The sequence below is a fragment of the Podarcis pityusensis genome, assembly GCF_964106645.2.
Source record: "Podarcis pityusensis genome assembly, chromosome: 3".
NCBI classification, from domain to species: Eukaryota; Metazoa; Chordata; class Lepidosauria; order Squamata; family Lacertidae; genus Podarcis; species Podarcis pityusensis.
In genome coordinates, this window is record NC_138026.1 from 70,232,387 (window position 1) to 70,255,559 (window position 23,173).

General features: G+C 41.6%; 2 protein-coding genes across 17 annotated transcripts in view; one reads left to right on the forward strand and one right to left on the reverse strand.

Moving 5' to 3' along the window:
* The window catches only part of MAP3K4 (mitogen-activated protein kinase kinase kinase 4), a 72,703-nt gene extending 69,878 nt beyond the window's left edge, over positions 1 to 2,825 (forward strand). For all 5 annotated transcript variants that reach the window (XM_081000673.1, XM_081000669.1, XM_081000671.1 and 2 more), the window contains 2 exons: positions 434 to 613; positions 2,262 to 2,825. In XM_081000673.1, the coding sequence (XP_080856799.1) occupies positions 434 to 613; positions 2,262 to 2,282 (201 nt within the window). In that variant the 3' untranslated portion in view covers positions 2,283 to 2,825. The remainder of the gene's footprint in view (positions 1 to 433; positions 614 to 2,261) is intronic.
* Positions 2,826 to 4,034: 1,209 nt separating this feature from the next.
* Positions 4,035 to 23,173, reverse strand: part of AGPAT4 (1-acylglycerol-3-phosphate O-acyltransferase 4) — a 59,781-nt gene continuing 40,642 nt past the window's right edge. For 7 of the 12 annotated variants that reach the window (XM_081000711.1, XM_081000710.1, XM_081000714.1 and 4 more), the window contains 4 exons: positions 19,826 to 19,928; positions 19,520 to 19,595; positions 17,230 to 17,428; positions 4,035 to 8,869 (listed from right to left, as the gene is read on the reverse strand). In XM_081000711.1, coding sequence (XP_080856837.1) covers positions 8,784 to 8,869; positions 17,230 to 17,428; positions 19,520 to 19,595; positions 19,826 to 19,928 — 464 coding nt within the window. In that variant the 3' untranslated portion in view covers positions 4,035 to 8,783. Of the gene's footprint in view, positions 8,870 to 16,092; positions 16,941 to 17,229; positions 17,429 to 19,519; positions 19,596 to 19,825; positions 19,929 to 23,173 lie in introns of all 12 variants that reach the window. The other 5 variants (XR_013984724.1, XR_013984723.1, XR_013984725.1 and 2 more) reach the window with 5 other exon arrangements.

Here is a 23,173-nt window from a genome sequence, read left to right on the forward strand (position 1 = left end):
GCGGGGCTGGCACGCGTCCTAGGCGTGGGGCACACTGCCTGCAGGGGCGTGGTGCCCAGTGTGGGCAAGTGGGGGGCAGCCGTGATGGCACCCTACCGGGACCGTGCTGCCGGGGATGGGCCACTCCCCCCCCCACTCCTCTTCCTCCGCCAGTGTATACTGATAGAATTTTTCTCCATAAGACTATGCACTTGTTTAAAATCCTAAGAGGAGCCCTTCTGGATCAGGCCAAAGGCCCTGTTCTCACCGTGGCCAACCAGATGCTATTGGGAAGCATACAAGCAGGACCTGAGCGCAGTCCGAATTGAAACTTGCACAGTATGCTATTCAAGGGTTTTATGCTGCTCATGGAGAAATGCAGCAGCAAGCCTATGTTAAATCAATTCATTTGCAAGCTTACCCTTTCAACACTGATACACCTCCTTCGTTGCAGAGGCCCTGGCATGAATTTGAGCACAACTTCCAGATAATGTATAGAGTAGGGATGGGCCATAAGCCTCCCATCCCAGAAAAGATAAGCCCAGAAGGAAAGGACTTCCTTTCTCACTGCCTGGAAAGTGAGCCAAAGATGAGATGGACAGCTAGCCAGCTCCTCGACCATTCATTTGTCAAGGTTGGTTTAACTTGTTTTGTTCTAATTTCCATCAAGAATAGGATCGGGATGTTAGAGAACTGAATCTCTCTTCAGGTTACAATTGCACTGGCCAGGAGCACAAGGCAGTTGCTGGATCTGATACTCTGAAGCAGGGAGTCTGCTATATCCTTGTGACTCCACACAGTTAAAACCCCTAAAATGGCCAGGGTCCTAGATCATGTGGAGAGGCTGTGCACATGGTATTGCAGGTTTCGTGTTTCAGAGCTTCAGCACCAACACATGGACAGCAGTTTGCATGTGGGCCTTCAAGAATGCCATCTAGAGAGCAGCACCGTAAAACATTGCCATCTGCTTCACGTGACTGTAATCACATGAGAGCTTGAAAAACTACAGCAGAGTCTTTCCTTCTTCCTTTAAGCCCTACTTAGACATGTGATAATATCATGTGATATTTGCTGGCTTCACCCATTCTGTCACATCTCACTTGCTCAGCCCACTACCCTCCTCCTGCTGGAGGACAAATGCTGTCCTCATGTAGGATCCCTGGCCAGTGCAAGTACAGAAGGTTTTCTACCTTTTCCTATGTGTGGAGGGGTGGGGGTGGGGAGCCAGGATGTCCCCACTTTCCTCTCTCACAATCTACTGAGGGTTTAGTGCCTTTAAAAGACTACAGATAGCCAACCGGAGAGGAGAAGGAAGAGACATGGAGTGCTTACTAAAACAATTTTAAGTTTTAAAAGAACAAATTATTATTAATGGATTTTCTTATCCATCCTTGACCATGAGGTCCCAGAGTGAGTTGTGATGGTTTAAATATATAATACTGAAATCAGTTAAAATGTATCTTGTTAAATCCCCCACGGGAGTGAGTATTCACACCAGTATACGTCTGGAAAAGCAACCCTATGCAAGTGTTCCATTTCCTCCCACAATGGGGGAAAGTACTGGAAGAGGAGCAGTGTGTGCCCTTTCAGAGCTAGCTGCCTTTTCTCTGGGTGTTAATGCCAGCCTAGTCTGTTTTAGGTTATAGTGCATTTCTGGTGATTTTTTTATCCACTATGATTGAGTTCAATGAAACATTATTGCAAACATTTAATTAACATGCTTAATTCTTGGTAAAATACTATTACTATTACTTTTATTATTATTATTATTCTATTATGAGCTGGGAAAGCAAACATCTTTGGTGTTGGGCACTCCATTCAGAAATGAAAATGGAATGTTTTCATGGAATCAAAGAATTTTAAGAGTTCAAAGGGACCATGGGTGTCATTGAGTCCATCCCCCTGCAATGCAGGAATCCTGCCTACAGCCATCCCTGGCTGGGCTCAAACCGCAACCTTCTGGTTAACATCCGATGTCCTGACCCCTTGTGTCACTGGTAACCACCATTTTGCCTATTGATCTTCAGCAGGAGAGGTCTCATGATCAATGTGAATGATCATGTGTGTATCTGAAGAAGTATGCATGCACACAAAAGTTCATACCAATAACAAACTTAGTTGGTCTCTAAGGTGCTACTGGAAGGATTTTTTTTATTTTGTTTCGACTACGGCAGACCAACACGGCTACCTACCTGTAAATGAATGAGCAGAGCCCTCATTGAACCTGTGCACAGTAGATTTGATTATTTTTGTTTTCTCCCGGTCACTATAACCCATCCCAGGTGTGTACAGATGAAGAATGAAGTTATGCACAATGCGTGGCCTCCTGTTCTCTGGTGAAGTATCTCTTAATCACTACTGTATGTAATATTTACATAAAGACTATGCTGAGACCCAGGATACAGTTCAAAAGTTTCCGTGACTGAAGACTGCACAGGTGACCAGCGTCACTTCTACTGCTGCTCTCATTCATTTTCCTTTGGTGGGCGTTGCTCCCGGGACGATGCCCACGAGTTCAAAGAAGCTGCATGTTTCCGTGAAAGTGCCATTACTACTGTATAATGGACCATGACCTTATTTTTGTTCCTTCGCCTCCATTTCTCATATGACTGAGAACTGTAAAGTTAATATGTAGTATTTTTGAACTTTCTAGGTTCGAAAAAAAGCAAAGGTTAGTGTTATATCAGGTATTCTGGACCTTGTTTTTACTCTCCTGTTTGTTGAGTGCACTGACTGTGAACTTCTACCTTTTTTGTTGTTTTTTTATTGGCCAGCTTGATTTGTTATGCAAAGGCTGTTTGATGAAATCTAAAGGCCTTTCCTCAATAAATTGTTTATTTTAGGAAGTCTTTTTCTTTATTTCATTGTTCGAAGCTGTTATGTGTTAATTCTGATAGCGCTTTCAAGGGCTGTAATTTTACAGTACTTCTGCAACATTTTAATGTTCTAGTTTAGCTCATTGATCTTAAACCATAGTGTACATCACCAAAACCGTTGCAATTTATGTCTACTGATAAGGTAAGTAGCAGCTTCAGGATTTGTTCACAACTGTGACTTGACCTGCTCTTTAGTCCTTTGCCCAGTCTGAAGTTTGAAGTAACTGGTGCTTACTTATCGATCCTAAAACACCTTTCATGTGCAAGTATAATTCTGGTGGCATTTTAAGACCCGTAACCTTTAATAGCCAAGTTCTTTTGATAATTCTACAACATTCAACTTTCAGGTCTTTTGTTATTCATTACAGAAGTGAATCTTGAAAGGCTGCATTTGTGATTTTCTTATGTCTCTTCCCTCTCCCTCTCTGATGCTAGTTACTAAGCATTTGTGCTGTATTTGCCTTTATAACTTTTGTTTTGTTTCAGAAAAGATCCTTTTTAGGTATAAAAAAGTAAAACTGCTTGGGATGACATGACAAGACCAAATCTAATCCCTTGGTGGTGGTCATCATGTGCAAATAGCAAGAATAGACTGTACAGTCATACCTTGGTTTGCAAATGCCTTGAGAGTCAAATGTTTTGGCTCCCAAACGCCGCAAACCCAGAAGTGAGTGTTTCGGTTTGCAAACAGTCTTTGGAACCGGAATGTCTGGTGTGGCTTCCCTGGCTTCTGACTGGCTGCAGGAGCTTCCTGTAGCCAATTGGAAGCCGCGCCTTCGTTTCTGAATGTTTTGGAAGTCGAACAGACTTCTGGAAAGGATTCTGTTCAACTTCTGAGGTACCACTGTAATCATAATATAATGAAGTCTTCAGATGAGCAGGCCATCATACGATTGTGTTCATTGTGTGGGTCACAAACTGGGCTGTATGAATCAGCCCAAGTGTTTGAGGTGGATGCTTGGCAGTGGCATCTTAAAAACCTGTAAACAGTGAAGAGCACAGTAGAATATATTATTTGTTCTTAAAAGCAAAGACAACTGAATGCTTCCATTATATTGTTTCAAGCTGAACTTGGGGGGGGGGGGTTTAAAAGCAAGCCAGATATTGGACCTCTTCTGTCTTTCCAGTTTGAAGTTCTTGGGTAATGTAGATTCATAAAAATTACAAACTAAACATTCATTATTTTAACATCTTTATTTTTGTATAAACATAATATTTAATATTATTTTTGTTAAGGCAATTTTAAAACATACAGTTGTTCATGGAGCGTGAACACTGATACTTAACAAGACGATATGAAATTGCTTTAATACACCAAACCAGAGTCAAATTTTGTTATTTTGGCAAGTGCCCTTTCAGTCTCAGGTGATATTTTTCTCATTACCTGCCCACTTGTGGAGAGCTTGGATTCAGTGTTAAATGTACATGTTCAAATTTTAGGTTTTCAGAATGTCAAAATAAGCATAACAGATCATCACAAAACCTCGACTATTTATGCCTCCAACTCTCACTGCAGTCGGAAGAATTTGAGGAAGTGCAAGGAATGAATCAGGTATGAAAGTAATTTCTTTTATAACAATAACCCTCTTCCAAAAGGTTGCTTCTTGGAAATGAGCCAAAGGCAAGTGTAGTTCCCAAACATCAGAGGGTCCAGCTGGCTGAGTTCCAAACTGCTTTTTAAACTACTGTTTAAAATGAATATTTTAGGGGCTTGGCACAGGCTCAGTGTTGTGCCCAGACTGAACAACACACCTCTGCTACTATTCACAGGTGAGGTATGTGCCTTTTCTAAACATATTCATAGTTCTGCCAGAAAGTTGAGATTCATAATGCAGTCCTAATGCTTTTGGGCTGTTGGTAATTATGAACAACCTATGCATGATACTATGATTAAAAACTTTTTACTGACTCAGTGGTGTCCGAGGATCACTGCTTGTGTGTTTTGGAAGCAGATCAGTCATCCTAGAAATACGCTCCTCAGAGGAAGCTCAGTGTAGGTAAGGGTCACTTAACGCCATGTTTGTTGTGTAATTCCTCTGCATTTAATTAGCTAGTAACTGTGTAAACAGACTCCTTTTGTTTCCTTGTTGGTATTTATGGACTGGGTTAATTGCATTGGCCCTCTGTTGTGGCCACAGCTTGTTCCATTAAGTGGCAGTGAGGAGGAGTTTGCTCCATGCTGTAATAGTCATGAGGGGGGATTCTAATTAGCATGCATCAACATGGTTTTAAAAGTGGTGAATTTTAACATTCTGGAAAAATAATCCAAAAGTCAGGAGCAGCTGAGGCAGAAACTGCACCCCCCCCCCCCCAGAATGTAACACATACAGAAACATACACCGTGGAGAATGGGATTTTATGAGGAAGCTTGCCGACATTCTATTTCCCCCATTGGTTCTGGGGCTTTTTAAGATAACAAAGACCACACATAGTCTGTATCCCAGTCAGCGACAGATTCATGAGCTAGCTTTTTTATCGCCTTCTGAGTTGCTTAACGAAGTATTCAGCAAAATGCAAGTAGTAGAACTTTTTATGTTTCTATTCAGGCTACAGGGTAAGAAGATCAAATTCTTCCCTATAACAAATGTTTGGATAGGACCAGATCCTTCACTCTGACATGTTTGCATGCAGACTGTAGGCTTGAATCACTGCTGACAAGGAGTTTGTGTGGACAAATGTGCAGGTTTCGTCTCATTGCTGTGTTGGTCTCATCTTTTGTGTAAAGATGGGGTAGGTTAAGAACCACTGGACTTCCTTGAACTTGACAGAGGGCAAGCAAAAAGCACTAGGGCAGCAGCAGCATTTCAGTTCTGAACAGCTGCTCAGCTCATGGAGCTCTGTAGTAAAGAGTAAAAGCAACATCACTAGTCAAAATATGTTCACCCCCCCCCTCCAGAATGTGACTAACTTAACAGCACATCCTGAAAATATATGACTGGCAGATGGTCTTTTGTTACATCACTGTTGTACACCCCCTTTTTCAATGAAGACTTAAAGGTTTTGCTTTATAGAGTGTATATCGTTGCAAAAAACATTTTTTTATTTTCTCTCCCTTCTTTTGTCAAATTATGACAAAAGCACAATGGGGGAAAAAGCCAAACATTTGCTTCTGGTGGTTATTGATAGCTAGGTCCAAGTATACACTTACGTAACTTTCTCACCTTCAACAGACCACTGTCACTTATCCACCACCAGTTCAGGTTTCAGATATTGTTGAAATGATTTATAGTAGACATCCAAATATCTCCTGCATTTTCTCCTACACATAATCAAACCCAAACAGACAAAGGAAAAAGCAGGGTATAAAATAGTACACTTGTAGGGTCATCTAGTCCAACATGTGGCCCCCATCCAATTTGAAACCATACCCGGACCCTGCTTTGCTTACTGCTACTAGCAGTTTTATTATTTATTGGTTTTATTGGTAAGGTCAAATATACTTACCAAGTACATGATCTAGCCCAGATTAAGTACGTTTGAGGACAAGTGATTTCTCAAACATGCTTAAAGTGCTGATTTCTGGATACAGTGGTACCTTGGGTTACGGACACTTATGCTTCAGGTTACAGACTCTGCTAACCCAGAAATAGTACCTTGGATTAAGAACTTTGCTTCAGGATGAGAACAAAAATCACACGGTGGCAGCGGGAGGCCCCATTAGCTAAAGTGGTACCTCAGGTTAAGAACAGAACTCCGGAATGAATTAAGTTCTTAACCCAAGGTACCACTGTAGATCCTTTACTTAGAGCAAAACAAAAACAAAAAACTGAAAACAAAACCCTAGTACTTGTAACAAGGAAAGTAGCTTGTAAAGATTCCTGTCCTATGATACACAGTTAAAAATTACCAGCTTTTAACTCCAAATGAGTCTTCTTATACTCATTAAAAGGCAGGTGCAGCTTCTCTTCATATGGTGCCTATGATACCTGCACTTCCAACCTTCACCTTCCCACACAATTTCTAAAGGCAGTGGCAATGTTACTGTACAACTGTACAACTGTACTGTACTTTGCAGACTTACACACAATGAATGTAAACACATTCAGCATTTACTGAACAGCAGTCTTTCTAACAGCTTGCATCACCCATTTCTTCAACACTTGTCCATTTTGCTGATGACATGGTACATTTATATATTGACTGCATAGCTACTGTGGCGACAGCCAAACTACACTAAGACATCACCCACAAAATCTTGAGGTTCCTCTCTGACGGAACAGATCCTTCTACAAGTGATGTCAGCCGGTTTCATTCATTCTAGCACAGGTTACCTTCTCTGCGCCTGCATGAATTTTACAGTGAAATTTGGGGCAAAAGTTGGTGAAGGGAAATTTGTCACTTCCAAACAGGGACTACTATGTTTCGACAGGGCTTTCCTAATCTGGAAAAGTAAGGCAAGCTTGAAAGGTCCAAGCATCTGAGGAGCTGCCAGCTGATGAAGTGCTGAGCCCCACTGCCAAAAGCATCCACCTCTGCACCAGAGAAGCAGTCCGTGTAACACAATTTTTTAAAAAGGCCCAAGAAGTTACAGGCCACTTAATGTAACGCCTGTTCCAGGGCAACTTTATCTGAAGAACAACAATTCTTGCTAAACATAACCCTTCAGAAGACAAGTCCTGTCTCACTATCCCTTAATTTGTCAACAAGACATGTGGACTTTCAAAATGTTCTGATGAAGTCCCTCAACAAAAGCTCTGAACCAGCTTAGAAATAATGGCAAAGGAGCAGGTAAGATCTCAAGGATCAGTAACTGGTTAAGTGACAGGAAGCAGAGCCTCAGACTAATCGTACAGTTCTCATAGTGAAGGGATGTAAACAGGGTCCCCAATAATATCTGTATTGGAGTGGGTGGTGGTTTGTTTTTTACTTTTTCATAGGGATGAGCAGTGACATGCCAGAGTTTATGATGTGACCTAATTATTCAGAGTGGTTAAAAACAAAAAGGGACTACAGAGAGTTCTGAAAGAGGTGAATGAGCAATAAAGTTAACTGTAAAAAGTTACTGTCCCCAATGCTAACTTTCCATGTACAGTGCCGGGGTCAAATTTGACAGTAACTGGGAAGGTCTTTATGGGCAAAGTGGATAGCCCAATAAAAGATAGTCCTGTACCCAAATGCTGTGAAAAGGGCATATAGGGCTGAGAATAAAACTTCCTTTATAGAAAAATATATTGCCAAACTTGGAATGCTGTGCACATTTCTGGTCACTGCAACTTAAAAAGTACACTGTAGAGCTGTATAACACGCAAAAAGGGCAAGTGAAATTATCAGGGGGCTGAAGTAAGGTCAACACTGGAGGTTATTTAGGGAAAAATCAAGAGGGAGGAGACACAAAATTATGGTGTAGAAAAAGTACACCTGGTGTGGAAATGTATGTCTTCCTCTCATGATACTAGACTTCAGGGTCATCCAATGAAACTGGATGGTAAGAAATTAAAGACAGACGAAAGGGAGAATGTCACACAGCGCATCATTAAACAACGAAACTTGCTGCCTCACTGTGTGATGGCTAACTTCAGACAGTTTTTAAAAGGGATTGAACAAATTCACGGGTGATAAGGCTTATTTTCTGGAGAAAATAAATTTCACTTTCTTATAAAATGACTAAAACGGATTGACAGTGTTAATCCGCCTAAGATTATGGGGAAGAAGGAAGAAGAAACTGATCATCAATCCCTTCAGATGCTTGCTACACTGTCATTGCATATTTTATTTTCCTTAATTTGAATAGGGGGAAATTTGAAAATAATGTGCAGAATATGAACCAATATCCCCTGCAAATTGGAGGGTTAAGGGGCAAAGAGAATGAATTCATGGCCATCTCACTGCATTCGGCTTCCGTAGATTTGAAGGAGAATGGCACACTGCAGTCCACAGGAGGTGTGCATGTTCCCTTTGGGTATGAAGCAGTCTCTGGAGCGTTCACTTTCATTTTTCCTTGTGGCCGTGGTTGCCGTAAGTCGAGCCTTTGTTTATTTCCGTAACTCCTATCATCCATCGACTACCAACAGTAGCTGAAATAAGAAGAAGAATAGGACAGTTTCATTAATCACCAGTCAAGAGAGAAGTGCAGCCCACCACAAGTCTGCCTTCAGGCATTCAGAAGAGCCTAGTGTGTTATCTTTTAAACAGTTAAGCACCTCAGAATGTTATGTGAAGAAGAGTGAGCACCACTGACAATTTGGGATGTTGTGAGAAAAACCAAACATTTTAATCTGAAGTCGTACAACTGGCCAACAGCTAATAGGTCAAAACCTGATGAGAGCAGAAGTGCAACTCTGCCAGCACTCAACAAGTTGGTGGATGAACAGGAACGTCTCGGCCTAGCACTAGTTCACAATAATTCATGCATATGCCATCTGCTAAGCACACAAGTTAACTGTTTTAAGTTCTAAGTGTTAACATTTTATTACTGTAACTTGCAGGAATAGTGCCAACTGAATTTCAGTCTGCATGCAGGTATCTTAGTACAAATAATGGTATTTCTATAAGGCATTTTTTTAAGAGAGAAAAGTATAGTTTCCCCCTTCAGTGAACTCATAAAATGGAACCCAGATAGGCCAGCATGATGAGCCTGTAAACAACTGTCAAAAACTTTTTGACACCACAATGCTTATTTTATTGTTCAGCTGTAAAATCCTTAAGCAGTTATGTGCATGTACCAGTAAGGCTACATTCAGTCACAACTTTTTCTCAAAAAGTCAGCATAGGCTAAGAAATAGAGAGAGCTCTTTGACTGGAATCTGCCAGATTACATGATTGTCCAGCAACTCTGATCGTACAGACTTCATGACATGTCACCATAACTAGCTTTCTAGAGCAAAGGACTAGCCACCAAAGGTATCCAACTATGAAAACTGGAGACAATAACATACAGATCCAGTCTGTACTTTTAGAAAATCACATCTACCTCATATAGTTTTCCAAGGACTTAAAATAGATAGATGATCAAGTTAAGTTACACCTGTGAGCATAAGAACTGCAAGCAGAAAATACATTTGACTTGTACAAATAATTCCACAAGTGGCATGCAAGCCTTAAGACAACCTGTGTGCCAGACAGGCTCACATACAATGCTGCCGTTTTCTTCACCTGTGGCTTTTACATGCTAAGGTGGCTGTTGGTGTTCCATATTAATAAAAAAGGCCACGAGATCCTGGCAATTAAGCCATATCCTCCCAAACTGAAACTGCTGCTGCTCCTCAGGGCTATAGCAGTGGGCCCTGAAGAATCCCAATTTGACAAGTCAGTTTGTGACATAAGGAATCCGGCTAAGTAGTCCTTGTGTGGTGATTTTTGCAACCTTGCATCCATGGCTACAAAAGTTGAAGAGTTAGAAAACTAGAGCACAATCAAGGCAAAACCAAGGACTTTGGTTTATGTGGAAGAGATTCTACTATATGCCTTTCTTCCACTGAAACCAAAGGGAACTTTGCATCACTATTTTCAACTGCATCATGCACCTCAATCTCTAAAACAACATCCTTAGGAAGACAGGTCATAATCAAATATTAAAACCCAGCAAGGAGAAGAATGTAACAGCAAGCATTAGGTCAATAGCCTATCTAGTCCAGCATCCTGTTCTCACAGTGGCCAACGTGATGCCTATGGCAACCCCATTGGCAGGCTGTGAGTGAAACAGCACGCGCCTGCGGTTTCAAACAACTGGTGTTCAGAAGCATACCACCTCCAACTGTGGAGCCATGGAGAGCATTATCCTCCATGAATTACTCCAATTCTAAATTAGAATACTCCTGTTACAGTCAGCACAATTCAAAACCCTGTCCCAACTACTCAGTACTCTGCAAGGTCAGTGAATGCAAGAAACCTATTAGTTTGGCCACTCTGAACTGGACAGGAATGCAAATTGCCCCCTGGCATTCCCAAGCTCCACCACCGCATAATAGTAGCAACATAACCTCTTCTATATGCTATTCTGCAAAGGCACAATCTAACCATAAGTCACTGGCATTGCCCAATTTTTGTTCTCAGTGAATTCTCATGCAATTGACCATGATAATTGCTGCAACAGACCCTCAAGTGCCTCTAGCCTAGTTTCCACATTGAGACATGGCTCTGTTCAGGCCTTTTCTCAGCCTCAAGGCTGTTCTTTCTTCAGCTACACTGGATATGAGGCAGTTTGCAGCATGTCACTGTTTCGCTATAATTAAGAAACTTGCCCATATGCCATCCCTAGGGTATCAAGTTAATAAATGAAGTCACCTTTCAAGATAAAGAGGAAACAAATTGGGAAGAAGCTACGCTCTTGGATGCTTTAAACAGGAACCTCAATTGTTACCGATTTTTTAAAAAATGTAATTGGGTTTTCGACGGCACCTTAGTGGAGAAGAGGAATGAAAGCACATGTTCAGCCGCCACAGTATCCAATCCCACCTCCATCACATCATGCTAGTATCCCTTGGAGAGTCTTGGCTACTGGATAAGCTCAAGCAATTTCACTTACTAGCTTCAAGCCTCCTCCAAGGTCCTTAACCAATAGTCACCTAGCAGGGTCCTAGAAACAAGGAGGGAAGAGAAAGAAAGGGAAAGAAAGGCCCAGACACATCCATGCACACTGAGACACATGCACAATTCAAAGACACATGCTCATGCTCTTATAAAAACACATTCTATCAAGGCTGACATTGCTGAAAGGAGCTGTGCGACTTAGGAGAAATGGTTCGGGGGAAGAGCCACCTAAGGACTGCTACCTACCCAACAAGCTACTGAATCAAATAACCAGCCTCTCTCTTGCTTTGGCTAAAAACCAAATATTTCAGGTAGCGGAGATGGAAGGAAGAAGGGAAAGTGTTAATAAGTAACCAGAAGAATGACATGGGAGGTAGGTCCCAAAAGGTAGGGAAGAAAAGCAAACCTTATCCAGAGTCTCCTTTCCTCCCTCCACCTGCCTGGGCATTTTTGGACAGAGATGGCTGAGACAGGGAGGCCACAATCCAGCTAAAGTGAATCGGGATTCACAAGGCAGTTCCCATTGTAAGACAGAGCTGACCCATTGAAATTAATAGCCATTACTAACTTGGGTAATCAAGTTCAGTTGGCCTACTCTGAGCCAAACTTGGTGGGAACTAACCCACATTGTTTTCAAACAGGTTTTATTTAATTGTAACTTGCTCCACCAGTTTCAGGGGCATTTGGTAATTACAAACTTTAGCTGGATCAAGACTCAATGTGAACCGTAAACACACATGGCTATTCCCATAGCAGAAGGGAGGAGCAGAAGGAGAAGGGGGGAGAAAACCCTATCCCCTCCACAAAAGGGTCCACCAGCAAATTCAGGGATTGGCACAGAACTAAAAGCCCCCGTAGTCTATAATGCCTGATCTAAAACCCAATATTATGCTGTTGACATTCAGCACTCCACCGTGGACACTGAATGGCTAGAAATACCCAGTCACTGATTGGCAGAGTGCATGATATTAGAGGAAGTCTTCACTTCAAAGAAAAGGTATTTCTGGAAACTAGAAGCACACATGACCCAATTCATAGGCAGGTATGCAGAAAATAAAAATCAGGTTGATATACTAGACAGAACATATACTTTTTTTCTTCCTGATAGCAGCTATCTACCCTTGCCATTCACATATGTACTCAAACTGAGTTGTGCAGCTGTTTTCCTAGAAAGAGGCTATTCCTGTGCTGGCCACCAGATGGCTTCTGCAACTTTCTCTGCAACATGTTTACTATTAAGCAGGAGATCCTGTCAAAGCCTTATGGAAATAAAATGCATTTAATTGATCCACCTCTTTTATCAGGAATGAGGAAGATGTGGCCCTGCAAATGTTGGACTCGCATCCTTGAACATTAGCCGTTCTGGCTGTGACTGATGGGACCTGGAATCCAATATTGGGCAGGCCACAGGTTCTTCAGCCCTACTTTACATTGCAACCTAAACCCCCTGCTTCCCCGTCATACCATCTAGTGGAGCTCAGGTGGTTTGTCATGGTAGCAGAGAGAGCTGGGTGACCCAACATATTTGCCATTCACAGAACTACTTTGGGGTGGCTTCTCAGAAAGACGGGACCAGCTAACCAGTTTCCAAAACCGGTCCCTCACTCCAGGGAGCTGCCACCATTTTACTACATAGCCAGATAAAACAGGGACACAAGACTGGCACAAAACAGAAGCATGACTAATGTAAAGCCCAGGCATGTGTTACACTATCCTGCTGCTACGTACCCTTAGACATTTCCTATTCAGCTCAGTATCACTCCTTAAGATTTGAGCAGGAATGCCCTTCACTTTGGGAAGAAGGAGAAGGTTGGTTTTTAACATGGATCATTAAGACGTTGCATGGCCAAGTATAATGAAATTTGGAACTCTTTTATACAAAATACAGTACGGTAAAAAAAATGTAATTAACTGTTAATAATCGTTATAATGATATACTAGACCTTTCCCCCTTTCTTATTTTTTTTAAAAAACACTATGCGTTGAATGTAAAGTTAAATAATCTTGGATCGTTATCGTGACTTTCCCAGTGTTTCCCACATACTAATATAAAGAACAGAAGCAAAATTGGTAATTCCAGGAACCATGAACAAGAGAAAAATTGTGATTAGAGAAAATAAAATTATTTTTAATTCAAATTAAAATCAGTCCAGAGTAATGTGAGATGAGAATCCCTCTTGAGGGAGCTGCTTTCATTAAAATCCACAACCCAGCAAAGTTTTCTAATCAATGAGCTTGAGTGTATGCACTGTGGTGAATTGGGGGAAGGCTTTAGGACTAAGTTGGGGTATCTACTGTTGTATACATAACCTGGTTACGTTTCCAGAATCAAAAAGTAACTATGTACTTTCACATCTCATCTATGCAATCTCCGCTCACTAGTAACAAGTAGTACTTAAAACATAATTGGTGACAAGCTGCTCTGTCCAGAAATTCTCACATGTAATTCTCACTACAGAGTATTTGAAACATGTGTGATGACCTCTCACATTATGCATGCAGTTTCAGGTTAACATTTAATATAGCCATGTGGATTTCTGTCTAGTTTGTCTAGCCAGTGATGAAAATTTACAGCAGCTTGATAGTTAAACAGGCAACACTTTCAAGTCAGTTTCAGATAATCCACATGCACTAAACATGCAGCAGTACATGCAACATGAGTAACTACAAACATTTCCTTTTTTAATTGCCCAGCTAGCAATTTCTTGCATAGTTTAGGTGTAATCTACTGCAGATCGAAGTCTTTGAAATCTTAGAGCATTCTCCATTTAAAACCTTAATCTTACAATCCGCACAGAATTATGATTACAACCTGAAGAACGTTCTGAATATCCTTTTCCACTACAAAAATCAATCAATGTGGCCTCCACCATCATCACACTAAGCTATATAATAATTGTGGTCATGCAACACTGGACCTCATTGTTTCCCAAGGCTATTTTTATTATCGGCTAATTCTCTTGCCTGTAAAATTTATGGGCTGGAAACATTCCACAACTTCTCAAATGTTATTAGCATTAAATATTCAAAAGCATCATATTGAACCCACCTTAAAAACCCAACATAGCCCCTTTCTGGCACTGAGTATCTGGGAGCTAAGCTGTCAAAGAATCACAGACTTGTAAAGTTGGAAGGGACCATGAGGGTCCCTCTGCAAATGCAGAAATATTTTTGCCCAGCATAGGGCTCGAACCCTTCAGCCTGAGATTAAGAGTCTCATGCTCTACCAGCTGAGCTATCCTACACCATAATACTGTTGGGAGCCTGAAAAAATAAAATAAAAAACCACTGTGGATGCATTCTTGAATAAAAACATAAAAAGAGTAAAAATCAACAAATAACAAGAGATGCTTCCATCTCAAAAGGGGAAAAAAAGGTGAAACCTTTGGTTATAATTATTGCAGTCATTATGACAATCGTGCCACCAAAACAGCACTCCATATAAAAGGAGTCCCCTTATACTACATGGGGTTGATTCACTGGTCTGTCTGAATGTTCTTTCTCCTTTTAGTCCAGATAAGAGAGCACCTGTGCTAACTGAATTGCTCCTCTAAATTGCTTTGCGTAAGCACATGTGTCAGGACATCACACTGCCTAGTTATTCAATTGTGGGCTGAGCATACAATGTGCAAAGCTGCATTTTCTGCTAGCAGCAGATGATTTGCCATGACCACTACCAGTGCAATCCCGGCAGGGGAGAAAAATGCCCAGCCACATCTCTGACTGGCAGCACGTCTCTCTGCCCTGTTCCTCTGCACTGTCTTAGGCAGTTACTTCTACCTGCCCCTCTGATTTTTCTATGTCCTAACTGTTAATACTGGGGCCAATTTTGAAGGCTTTTTAAGGAAGAAAGCACACAATCCATGCACCTGCAATTGAAAGTAAGGCTGTATATATTCTGTGTAAGACCCAACAACTGGTATCAGGTGTTTCTCCCCCCTTAAAAAAAGGGGGGATGTTTCTATGTGCTACGATTGCAAGACAGGCTTGAGAATGGATTTCCAGTAGCCAATGTTCCTGTTTGCTGCAGTGTTCTCTCACCACACACTTTATGAGCAAAGCGAGACTGCAAACCAACCAAATAGTCTTACTTAATGTATGCAGTTGGCACATAATTTGGGTTGCTCTGGTGCCATTTGTTTCAGTTGTGTGTAAACTATATGAAAGATATAGTTTACGTTGCAGCCTAGAGCCCAGACTGCAAGGTTAAAGACAGGGCGAACCCTTCCTCACTGTATTCTCCTAGTCCAAAAATATTACATTACACTTGGTTTTTGAATCTGTTAATCCAATCGAGCTACGCAATCTGACTGATAGGGTTAAACGAGAGCTCTTGAATCTAGATGAACTCTGGGTTTAATCGATAAGCCATACGAGTCATATCTGAACACAAGCACAAAACAGAGCATGGTCTTCATACACTGACTGGACAGCAAGCACTTGCCAACAAGAAGTCCCTTTAGGGGAAAAGGTGGGGTATAAAGAAATATATGACAACAACAGCAACAACAACAACAGGAAGCTTCAGGGTCATCTCAGTCATACCCGAGACGTTGCAGTACTACTACTCTGATTTAATACAGAATACCAACTATTTTCTTCTGTTAGATGCTGAGAATGCCAAATATTGTATAAGCTGACTGGATCAGGACACCAAGAGAATGTAAGAGGGGGGGAAGGTAGCTTGAAAAAGAGAATTCATTACAGGCAAGAGAAAACATTCTCTGATTTCACACAGGATGCTTTTGAATTATGCTGGGTGGCTTACCTGAACACATTAGCATAGAAAGACATGGTGCTCTTCAGTCCTGAAACCTCTGGTTTGACAAAACTGAAGCAAGTTTCATGAGCAAATATTCTGGAGTGGTGTGGTGCGGAAAGAGGAAGCCTGTTCACTATATGCTGCAGACTTGGTGGGTACTGGCTACAACACACTCTCTGTTTTAAGAGGCTGCTCCACCATTCACAAAGCACCTTTAAGTAAACATTCTACAAAATTATTCGTGCTGCTGAAGAAAAGACACTTCTATTATTGTAATCTCTTAATCCCTGTCAGATATATGTAATCTGGTTAGTAACTGTTCCGCAGAAATTGCAAAACCAGAGTTTTGATATCTTAATGTTGGGTTTAGCAGATAAACCCAGAGCTGACTAATATAGTTCAATACAAAATTGCAAGAATTCAGAATCTGATAATGAGCATCTGCTAACAGTCTTCGGACCGACTCAGCCATTCTGAGACACTTCAATTCCAAAAGAATAGGCACAATCCTGACATTCGTTTTCCCCATATTGCTCTTTCTAAAAGCTTAGTTTTCTTTTGCAAATATGAAGCTTAACTATCAGACAGGATTGAAATGTCAAGTGGAGACCCTGAGCTGAAGCCATGTGCCCAAGCATTTGATATATTGGTTATTTGTTTGGACAGATCAAGCTACCATCACAGAAAGGAAAGAAAAAGACAAGGTTAGCTCAGTTCATTGTTGGAAAAGTAAGTGCATTTGAAAACTTGCTCGCTTCAGTTCATTTCTTTCCATTTTGCTCCCTGACTGGAAGAGAAATGAGAAGTTCTTCAGTGTCTTTACTCACGGGTACTTTTCAGTTGAGTTCTGCAGACTTTAAAAAGCAATATTAATTCAGAGAGAGAGAGAGAAATAAGATTAAGTTTCAGTGATAGCACAGCATGTCACTCAGCTGAATTCCAGCACTGCCTCTAGAGTGGTCTACTGGGGACAACCGGTACGCAAAAATTCTCCCCCACCCCATCAGACCTAAATGTGCGTGCAAACATCTGATTGATGAACAAATGCTCAAGAAAATTAGTTAAAGGCAGAATGGAAAAAGGACCCGTTTCCTCAAAATATTATTTCTAGAGGCAGCCTTAAGGTTGCATACCACAGCTCACCTGCAATGAAAACAAAGGCAAACGTTGCCAGAGTCAGCGAGGAGCCACTGCTGATCATGTTGATGAACAGCTTGAACAAAGGATATAGCAACAATATGGCCCAGAAGAGCCAATTCAATAGAGTCCACGGCCGCCGGGGTGGCACTATGGGAGTGCCAGGATAGGCTCCTGTTCTGTAGTATTCCTCTTGAAAAGAATCCTGGTTAGGGCAAAGGAGGAGAGAGTGAGAAGACGTCAAGGGGCCCAGAGCATGCCCATCCCCTCTGAGTCTCCAATCAGGCATAGCAAATCTCCTTGTTCACCTTAGTAACCATTTTTGCCACACTGTCACTCACTTCTACCTTAGCGCAGGAACCCAAGAAATGATATGCGCACAGGGAGAGAACCACACATGTGACCTAAGCTTTGAATTCCCTTTTCTCTGAAATGGATCCCACTAATAAACAAGCTACTGTGCAGTTTTAAACGCTGCTGCTATAGAAACTGCTGTGGTGAGCAGCAGAAGTCCAAGGAACATGCACATAGCCATCCTTTGGATTCCAATTGGCTCCTGCAGAAGGTTTGATTGCCTCTGATCTCTTGGTGGACATTGTGGAGGAATATGACAGAGGCAACAAGCTTGCCTGTTCCCCTGCTCTTAGTTTGTCAGTCACCAACTCTGCAGTTTTAATGAGCCCTTATCTCTAAGAGATTTATAATCAAAAGAGAAGAATATTTACTGATCTTGGTGTAACATTTTGCAACATCAACATAGTTAGTTTCTAGTTGCTCTACAAACCAAGCAGTAAACATATGGGGGGGGGGAGGATAGTACACATAAACAAATCCTTCACCTACTGCAGCCTTGTGTCACGTTCTAATTTTAATAATTTGGGAATTGATTTATGCGCTTAAGTTTCTGGAGAACAAAACAACCCATTTGGGGAAGTTCTGCTGCTTAAGTTACTTTAGATTATTCAGATCAGATAATATGTATTTTTAGGAAAGACACATAAGAGGCCTGAGGGTTATTTCTAGCTGCCAACCATGAGAAATTCCTCATTTCCAAATTGGTTTTGATGAAGCAAGGAAATGAGATATAATCCAGAGATCTAATCAAGTCTGTCAGCACCTCTATAATACATTCTTCTTAGATTCAGCTTCACAGGGAAATTTGTCTTTTCCATTTATTTAGTGTGGGGGGGCTTTCTGCTAGAAAGTGACTCTTCCTTTTTTTTATGTACCACTGGTGAAATACATTGCATGTTTATTTCTATCCATTACAGTGATCACAATTTGAACATATTCCACGCTTTTAGACCTTCTACTGGGCAACCTCATGCCAGCTTCCCCCCTTTATTATGTGAGCAAGAACCTACCCACCCCTTCCTTCCTGGTTATTATCATTTTGTGTTGTTGGAAGTGTTCTAAAACACTTAATAAAGCATATAAATCGATGAAATCCAGAAGTATGTATTTTTCCTTCCAAAAAGGCACGGAAGGTATATGCAAATTATGGAGGATTTTGAAGATATGACTTCCTTTGTACGTTCAGGGATAGTTAAACATCTGAGAATCTCATCCCCCAGGTATCGGGAACAAACTACATGGGAAGAACATCAACATCATTCTAGACTTGTGAGCATCTACAGGCATTAGGCTGGCTTCTTTTGAAAACAAAAAAGCTGGACTTGATGGGGCTTGAGTGGATTCAGAGTTACAATTCCTCTCTTTGTAGCACAGTAGCTTAACAATATCTAATCAGCTTGAAGCACGATCAGCCAATTGTTCAAATATACAGATTAATTCAAACTAATGGATGGTAGATTTGAAATGGGGAGAGGGTTTTGGGGGGGGGTTTAAAGAGGTACTGCATGCCATTATCTTGTGCATTGTTCATGGCAGAGCACAATAATTAAAGTCCTAGTAGCAGAAAGAAAGCAGCAGACTTATGCTCTGTTGCACAGGGTGTGTGTGTGTCTCCGCTGCCTTGCCTCCTCCTCGATTTCTAAACACAAATTAGGGTGACCAGATTCAAAAGAGAACAGGGCTTCTCCAACTTTTAATAGTGGAGTAGAAGAGAGTATTTCAGCAGGTGTAGCTTGCTGCTGATATCCTTTCTTCTGCATCATTAAAGGTGTAGGAGCCCTGTCTTCCTTTTGCAACTGGCTACACCAACACAGATGCAGAGAGTTTTTGCTGTTTAAAATGCATTAGGAAACACAACTACTGCAGGAGACTGTCTGCAAAGAGGCTGAAAATCCATGTAGAGCCTTTTATCATCCAAAGAGCTGCTGAATAATAAACCAACCTTCTCTTGATAGAGTTTGTGAAGCCATTTAGAACATTCCTGCTCATCTTCTGGGATTTCCTCTAATGGAATCCGCCTACAAAGGATAAAGAGGAGAGAAAGAGAAAACCGCTTGCTAGCATTTGCTATATAATTAAAACCAACAATTATTAAATTAGAAGTGGGCAAATGTGTACAAATTCCAATCTAAAGCCATATGCAATTGAGTCAAGAGTGCATCAAAATGTATTAGCTGGTACGACTTGTACAATCAACTGTTTGGGTTAAGTATATTAAGGAAGGAAATAGCAAAGGGAACATACTTACCTTACATATAAATCTGCCTGGTATTTTTTCCCATTTAAAACTCCCAGCAAAGTTGGATTCTCATTATTTCTAAAGTTCAGTGTAGAATCATACACGGCTGAAACTACAGAGGAAGAGAAGACACCACACGCTATGACTGCTGTCACAGACTGATTTTTAGCACTACTGAGCTATCTCAGGGAGCATCACTTACAAGTCCCCTGCCTCCATCCAACGGTGGAAAATAATCACTTGCTATAGGCAGAGACGGTGGTTTATTATGTATTTACTTTTAAAAATACATACTATAACAACTGATAGGGAAGGACACTCAGAGGCAGGAAAGAAAGTGAGCTGCCTATCAAAAAACAAATTAGAGCTCAAATCAGTCAAAAGGACAGATCCGGAACCACAAATTACACATAGCAAATGAGTGTGAAAGCTGTAGGAAGGCACATGGTAATATCTTGACCAGTGTGTGGCTGGAGCAAACCAACACCCGGCTCTCCAGGATGTTGGATCTGCCACATGAGACATTTTAAAGAAGTGGCAACCCAGTGTGTGGTGTGACATCTGCAGTAGCAGATGGCTGAAGACAGGAGAAAGGCTTGGTGCCTAACACAACATACGCAACCACCTGCAAACCCTCTCCTGAGGGTGGAGGGGGCACCTCAGCAACTAGGTGCAATGGATACAGCAGCACACCATGTCCTGCAAACACCCAGCCAAGGGAGGCAAAAGGTGGATAGTTATTGACAAATGCACACACACACACACACACACACACACACACACACACACAAGCTCCCAAGGTGCACCAGATACACATGCACAAACATGCATATGTTTTCCAGGTTCTTGTCCCGCAGAGTGAGGCAAAAGCATTCCATGAGAGCATCTTAGGAAAACATGGGATTTCCTGTCCCTTCTCCTACAATATACTTAGTATTCAAAACGGTGGAATTTCTGCCAAACTGAGATCAGACAGGCCCACTTCTCACTACACTCAGACTCTCTAATTCCAGCAGGCTAAAAACCTAAGGTGATGTACAGGTTCCTGTTTGGTTTTATTATGTTTTTATTGTTTTGTGCTATTATAAAAGCTACTGATTAAACGGTGCATAAAAACCTGAAATAATAAATAGCCGGTTTTCAGTTAAACTATCTGGTTGTCCAAAAATCTTACAGAGTCAGAAGATGGGCAATATTCCAGTTCATTTCAAACAAATTCAAAGACTGTTTTAGCAATAAGAAGCATGCTGTGTCTTGCATCCCTTTTGCAGGCATATACAGCTGCCTGGGAGAATGGCAGAAGATAGGAAGAAAAGAAGGTGGCATCTTGTTTAGAGCACATTGTCAGTTAACAATCTCACTCCCATTCCAAAGGCTGATCATGTGAATGTAGGGAAAGGACTGCAGCTCCAGGAATCCAGCAGACCTAAACTGCTGCGAGTAAAATGAAGATGAAAAATGGCCTCTAGAGGTTGTGCTTTCACTTTCTGGAAGTGATGGGTAAGCCAGTAACTGCTACAACAGTAGAGTGCAAGTCCGCGATACAAGATGAACTGACAAATTGAATTAGAGATCTAAGGAAAGTGCAGAGAGCTTTATACACCAATTAAAATGGTCCTCTGAAAGGAAAGAACTGTAGTGCTTGTTTGGCTGAAAGTAAATAGAGCTAATGATCCACAATTAAGCTTGTCAGCTCATATCATTCTGGCACCACACTCCACAGCCCTATGTGTCATTGATCTTTTAACTCTTGACTATCTGGATTTTTGCTGAACATTTCATTCAGGATGGAAATTGCTGATATTTTCTCACCAGGAGCAGCCAAACTCCTAAATATTTTGAGTAATTTACCGTATTTTTCGCTCGATAACACGCACCTGACCATAACACGCACATAGTTTTTAGAGGAGGAAAACAAGAAAAAAAAATTCTGAATGAAACAGTGGATGTATCATTTTTGTGCTTCATGCTGTGGCCACAGACATGTGATTTGACGGTGAGTTTGGGGTAGCCCAATGCAAAGATCCTGAGGATCCATGTGGATCCATGCTTTGTAACCACGTTTTTGCACCATTGCAGCCCCAGGCAACAGTGGGTGCGTGATTTTTTTGGTGCAGGCTGTAGCCATGGACATGCTATGTGATCTGATGGTGAATTTGGGGTGACCCTGTGCAAAGATCCTGAGGATCCATGTGGATCCGTGCTTTGTAACCACGTTTTTGCATCAGATCATTGCTATGTGATCTGATGGTGAATTTGGGGTGACCCAATGCAAAGATCCTGAGGATCCATGTGGATCCGTGCTTTGTAACCACGTTTTTGCACCATTGCAGCCCTGTTTTTGCATCAGATCATTGCTATGTGATCTGATGGTGAATTTGGGGTGATCCAATGCAAAGATCCTGAGGATCCATGTGGATCCGTGCTTTGTAACCATGTTTTAAGTGGGGAGGGAAGGAAAAACATAGAAGGGACAAGGAGCACCGAGAGGGGTGTGCAGAGGAGCAGCTGGCTAAGAATGCAGGAGAGGGGTTTTACCGGAGGGAGGAAAGGAAGGCAAAAGTTCCCCCCACGCACCCACCCAAGCCAGCCAGCTCTCTCTCCCCCCCCCCCACCTGCATGTTGCAGCACCGGAGCACGGAGAGGAATTAGAAGGAAGGACGCTCTGCTTTCCCCTCTGCTTGCCTGGAGGAGAGGGGTTTTTTCTGCTCTTTGTTCCGTTTGAGCAAACACAGTAACAAACAGAAGCGGGTGGGCAGTAAGACCCTGAGGCAGAATGCAGGAAAGCAGCCGCTTCCTCTTTTCAAGGCTTCCCTTCTCCTGACGATTGATATTTGTCTGATTTTTGCCTTCACTCGCGCCTGTCGGCTCCAGGGACCACACATTCGCTCAATAACACGCGCAGACATTTCCCCTTACTTTTTAGGAGAAAAAATCTGCGTGTTATAGAGGGAAAAATACGGTACCTTTCACAGCAATCTTGCTTGGACCAACTGTAAATAGGTCAGTATACAAAAAATGTGTGTGTGTGTGTGTGTGTGTATAAAAATCGAATAATGCAAAACCGCACATATCCCTCCCTACACATGTTACAACCCAAAATGGGATTATTTTTGCTTGTCCAACAAAAACCACTGAATCATTTGAAGTTGTATGGCATAAATATGAGGGCAGGAGAGAGTCCTAAGCACCTCTTCCCTTTGAAATGATTTTTTTTAAAAAAAGAAAACAAATCAGAGAGCTCCGAAAGAAATTGAAATCTGAATAGATATACATCCCAAAAAGAAAAAGAAAAGTACAGGTCAGGAAATAATGGACCAATAAGCTTCTCTATAACGCTATATGCTATTACCTCAG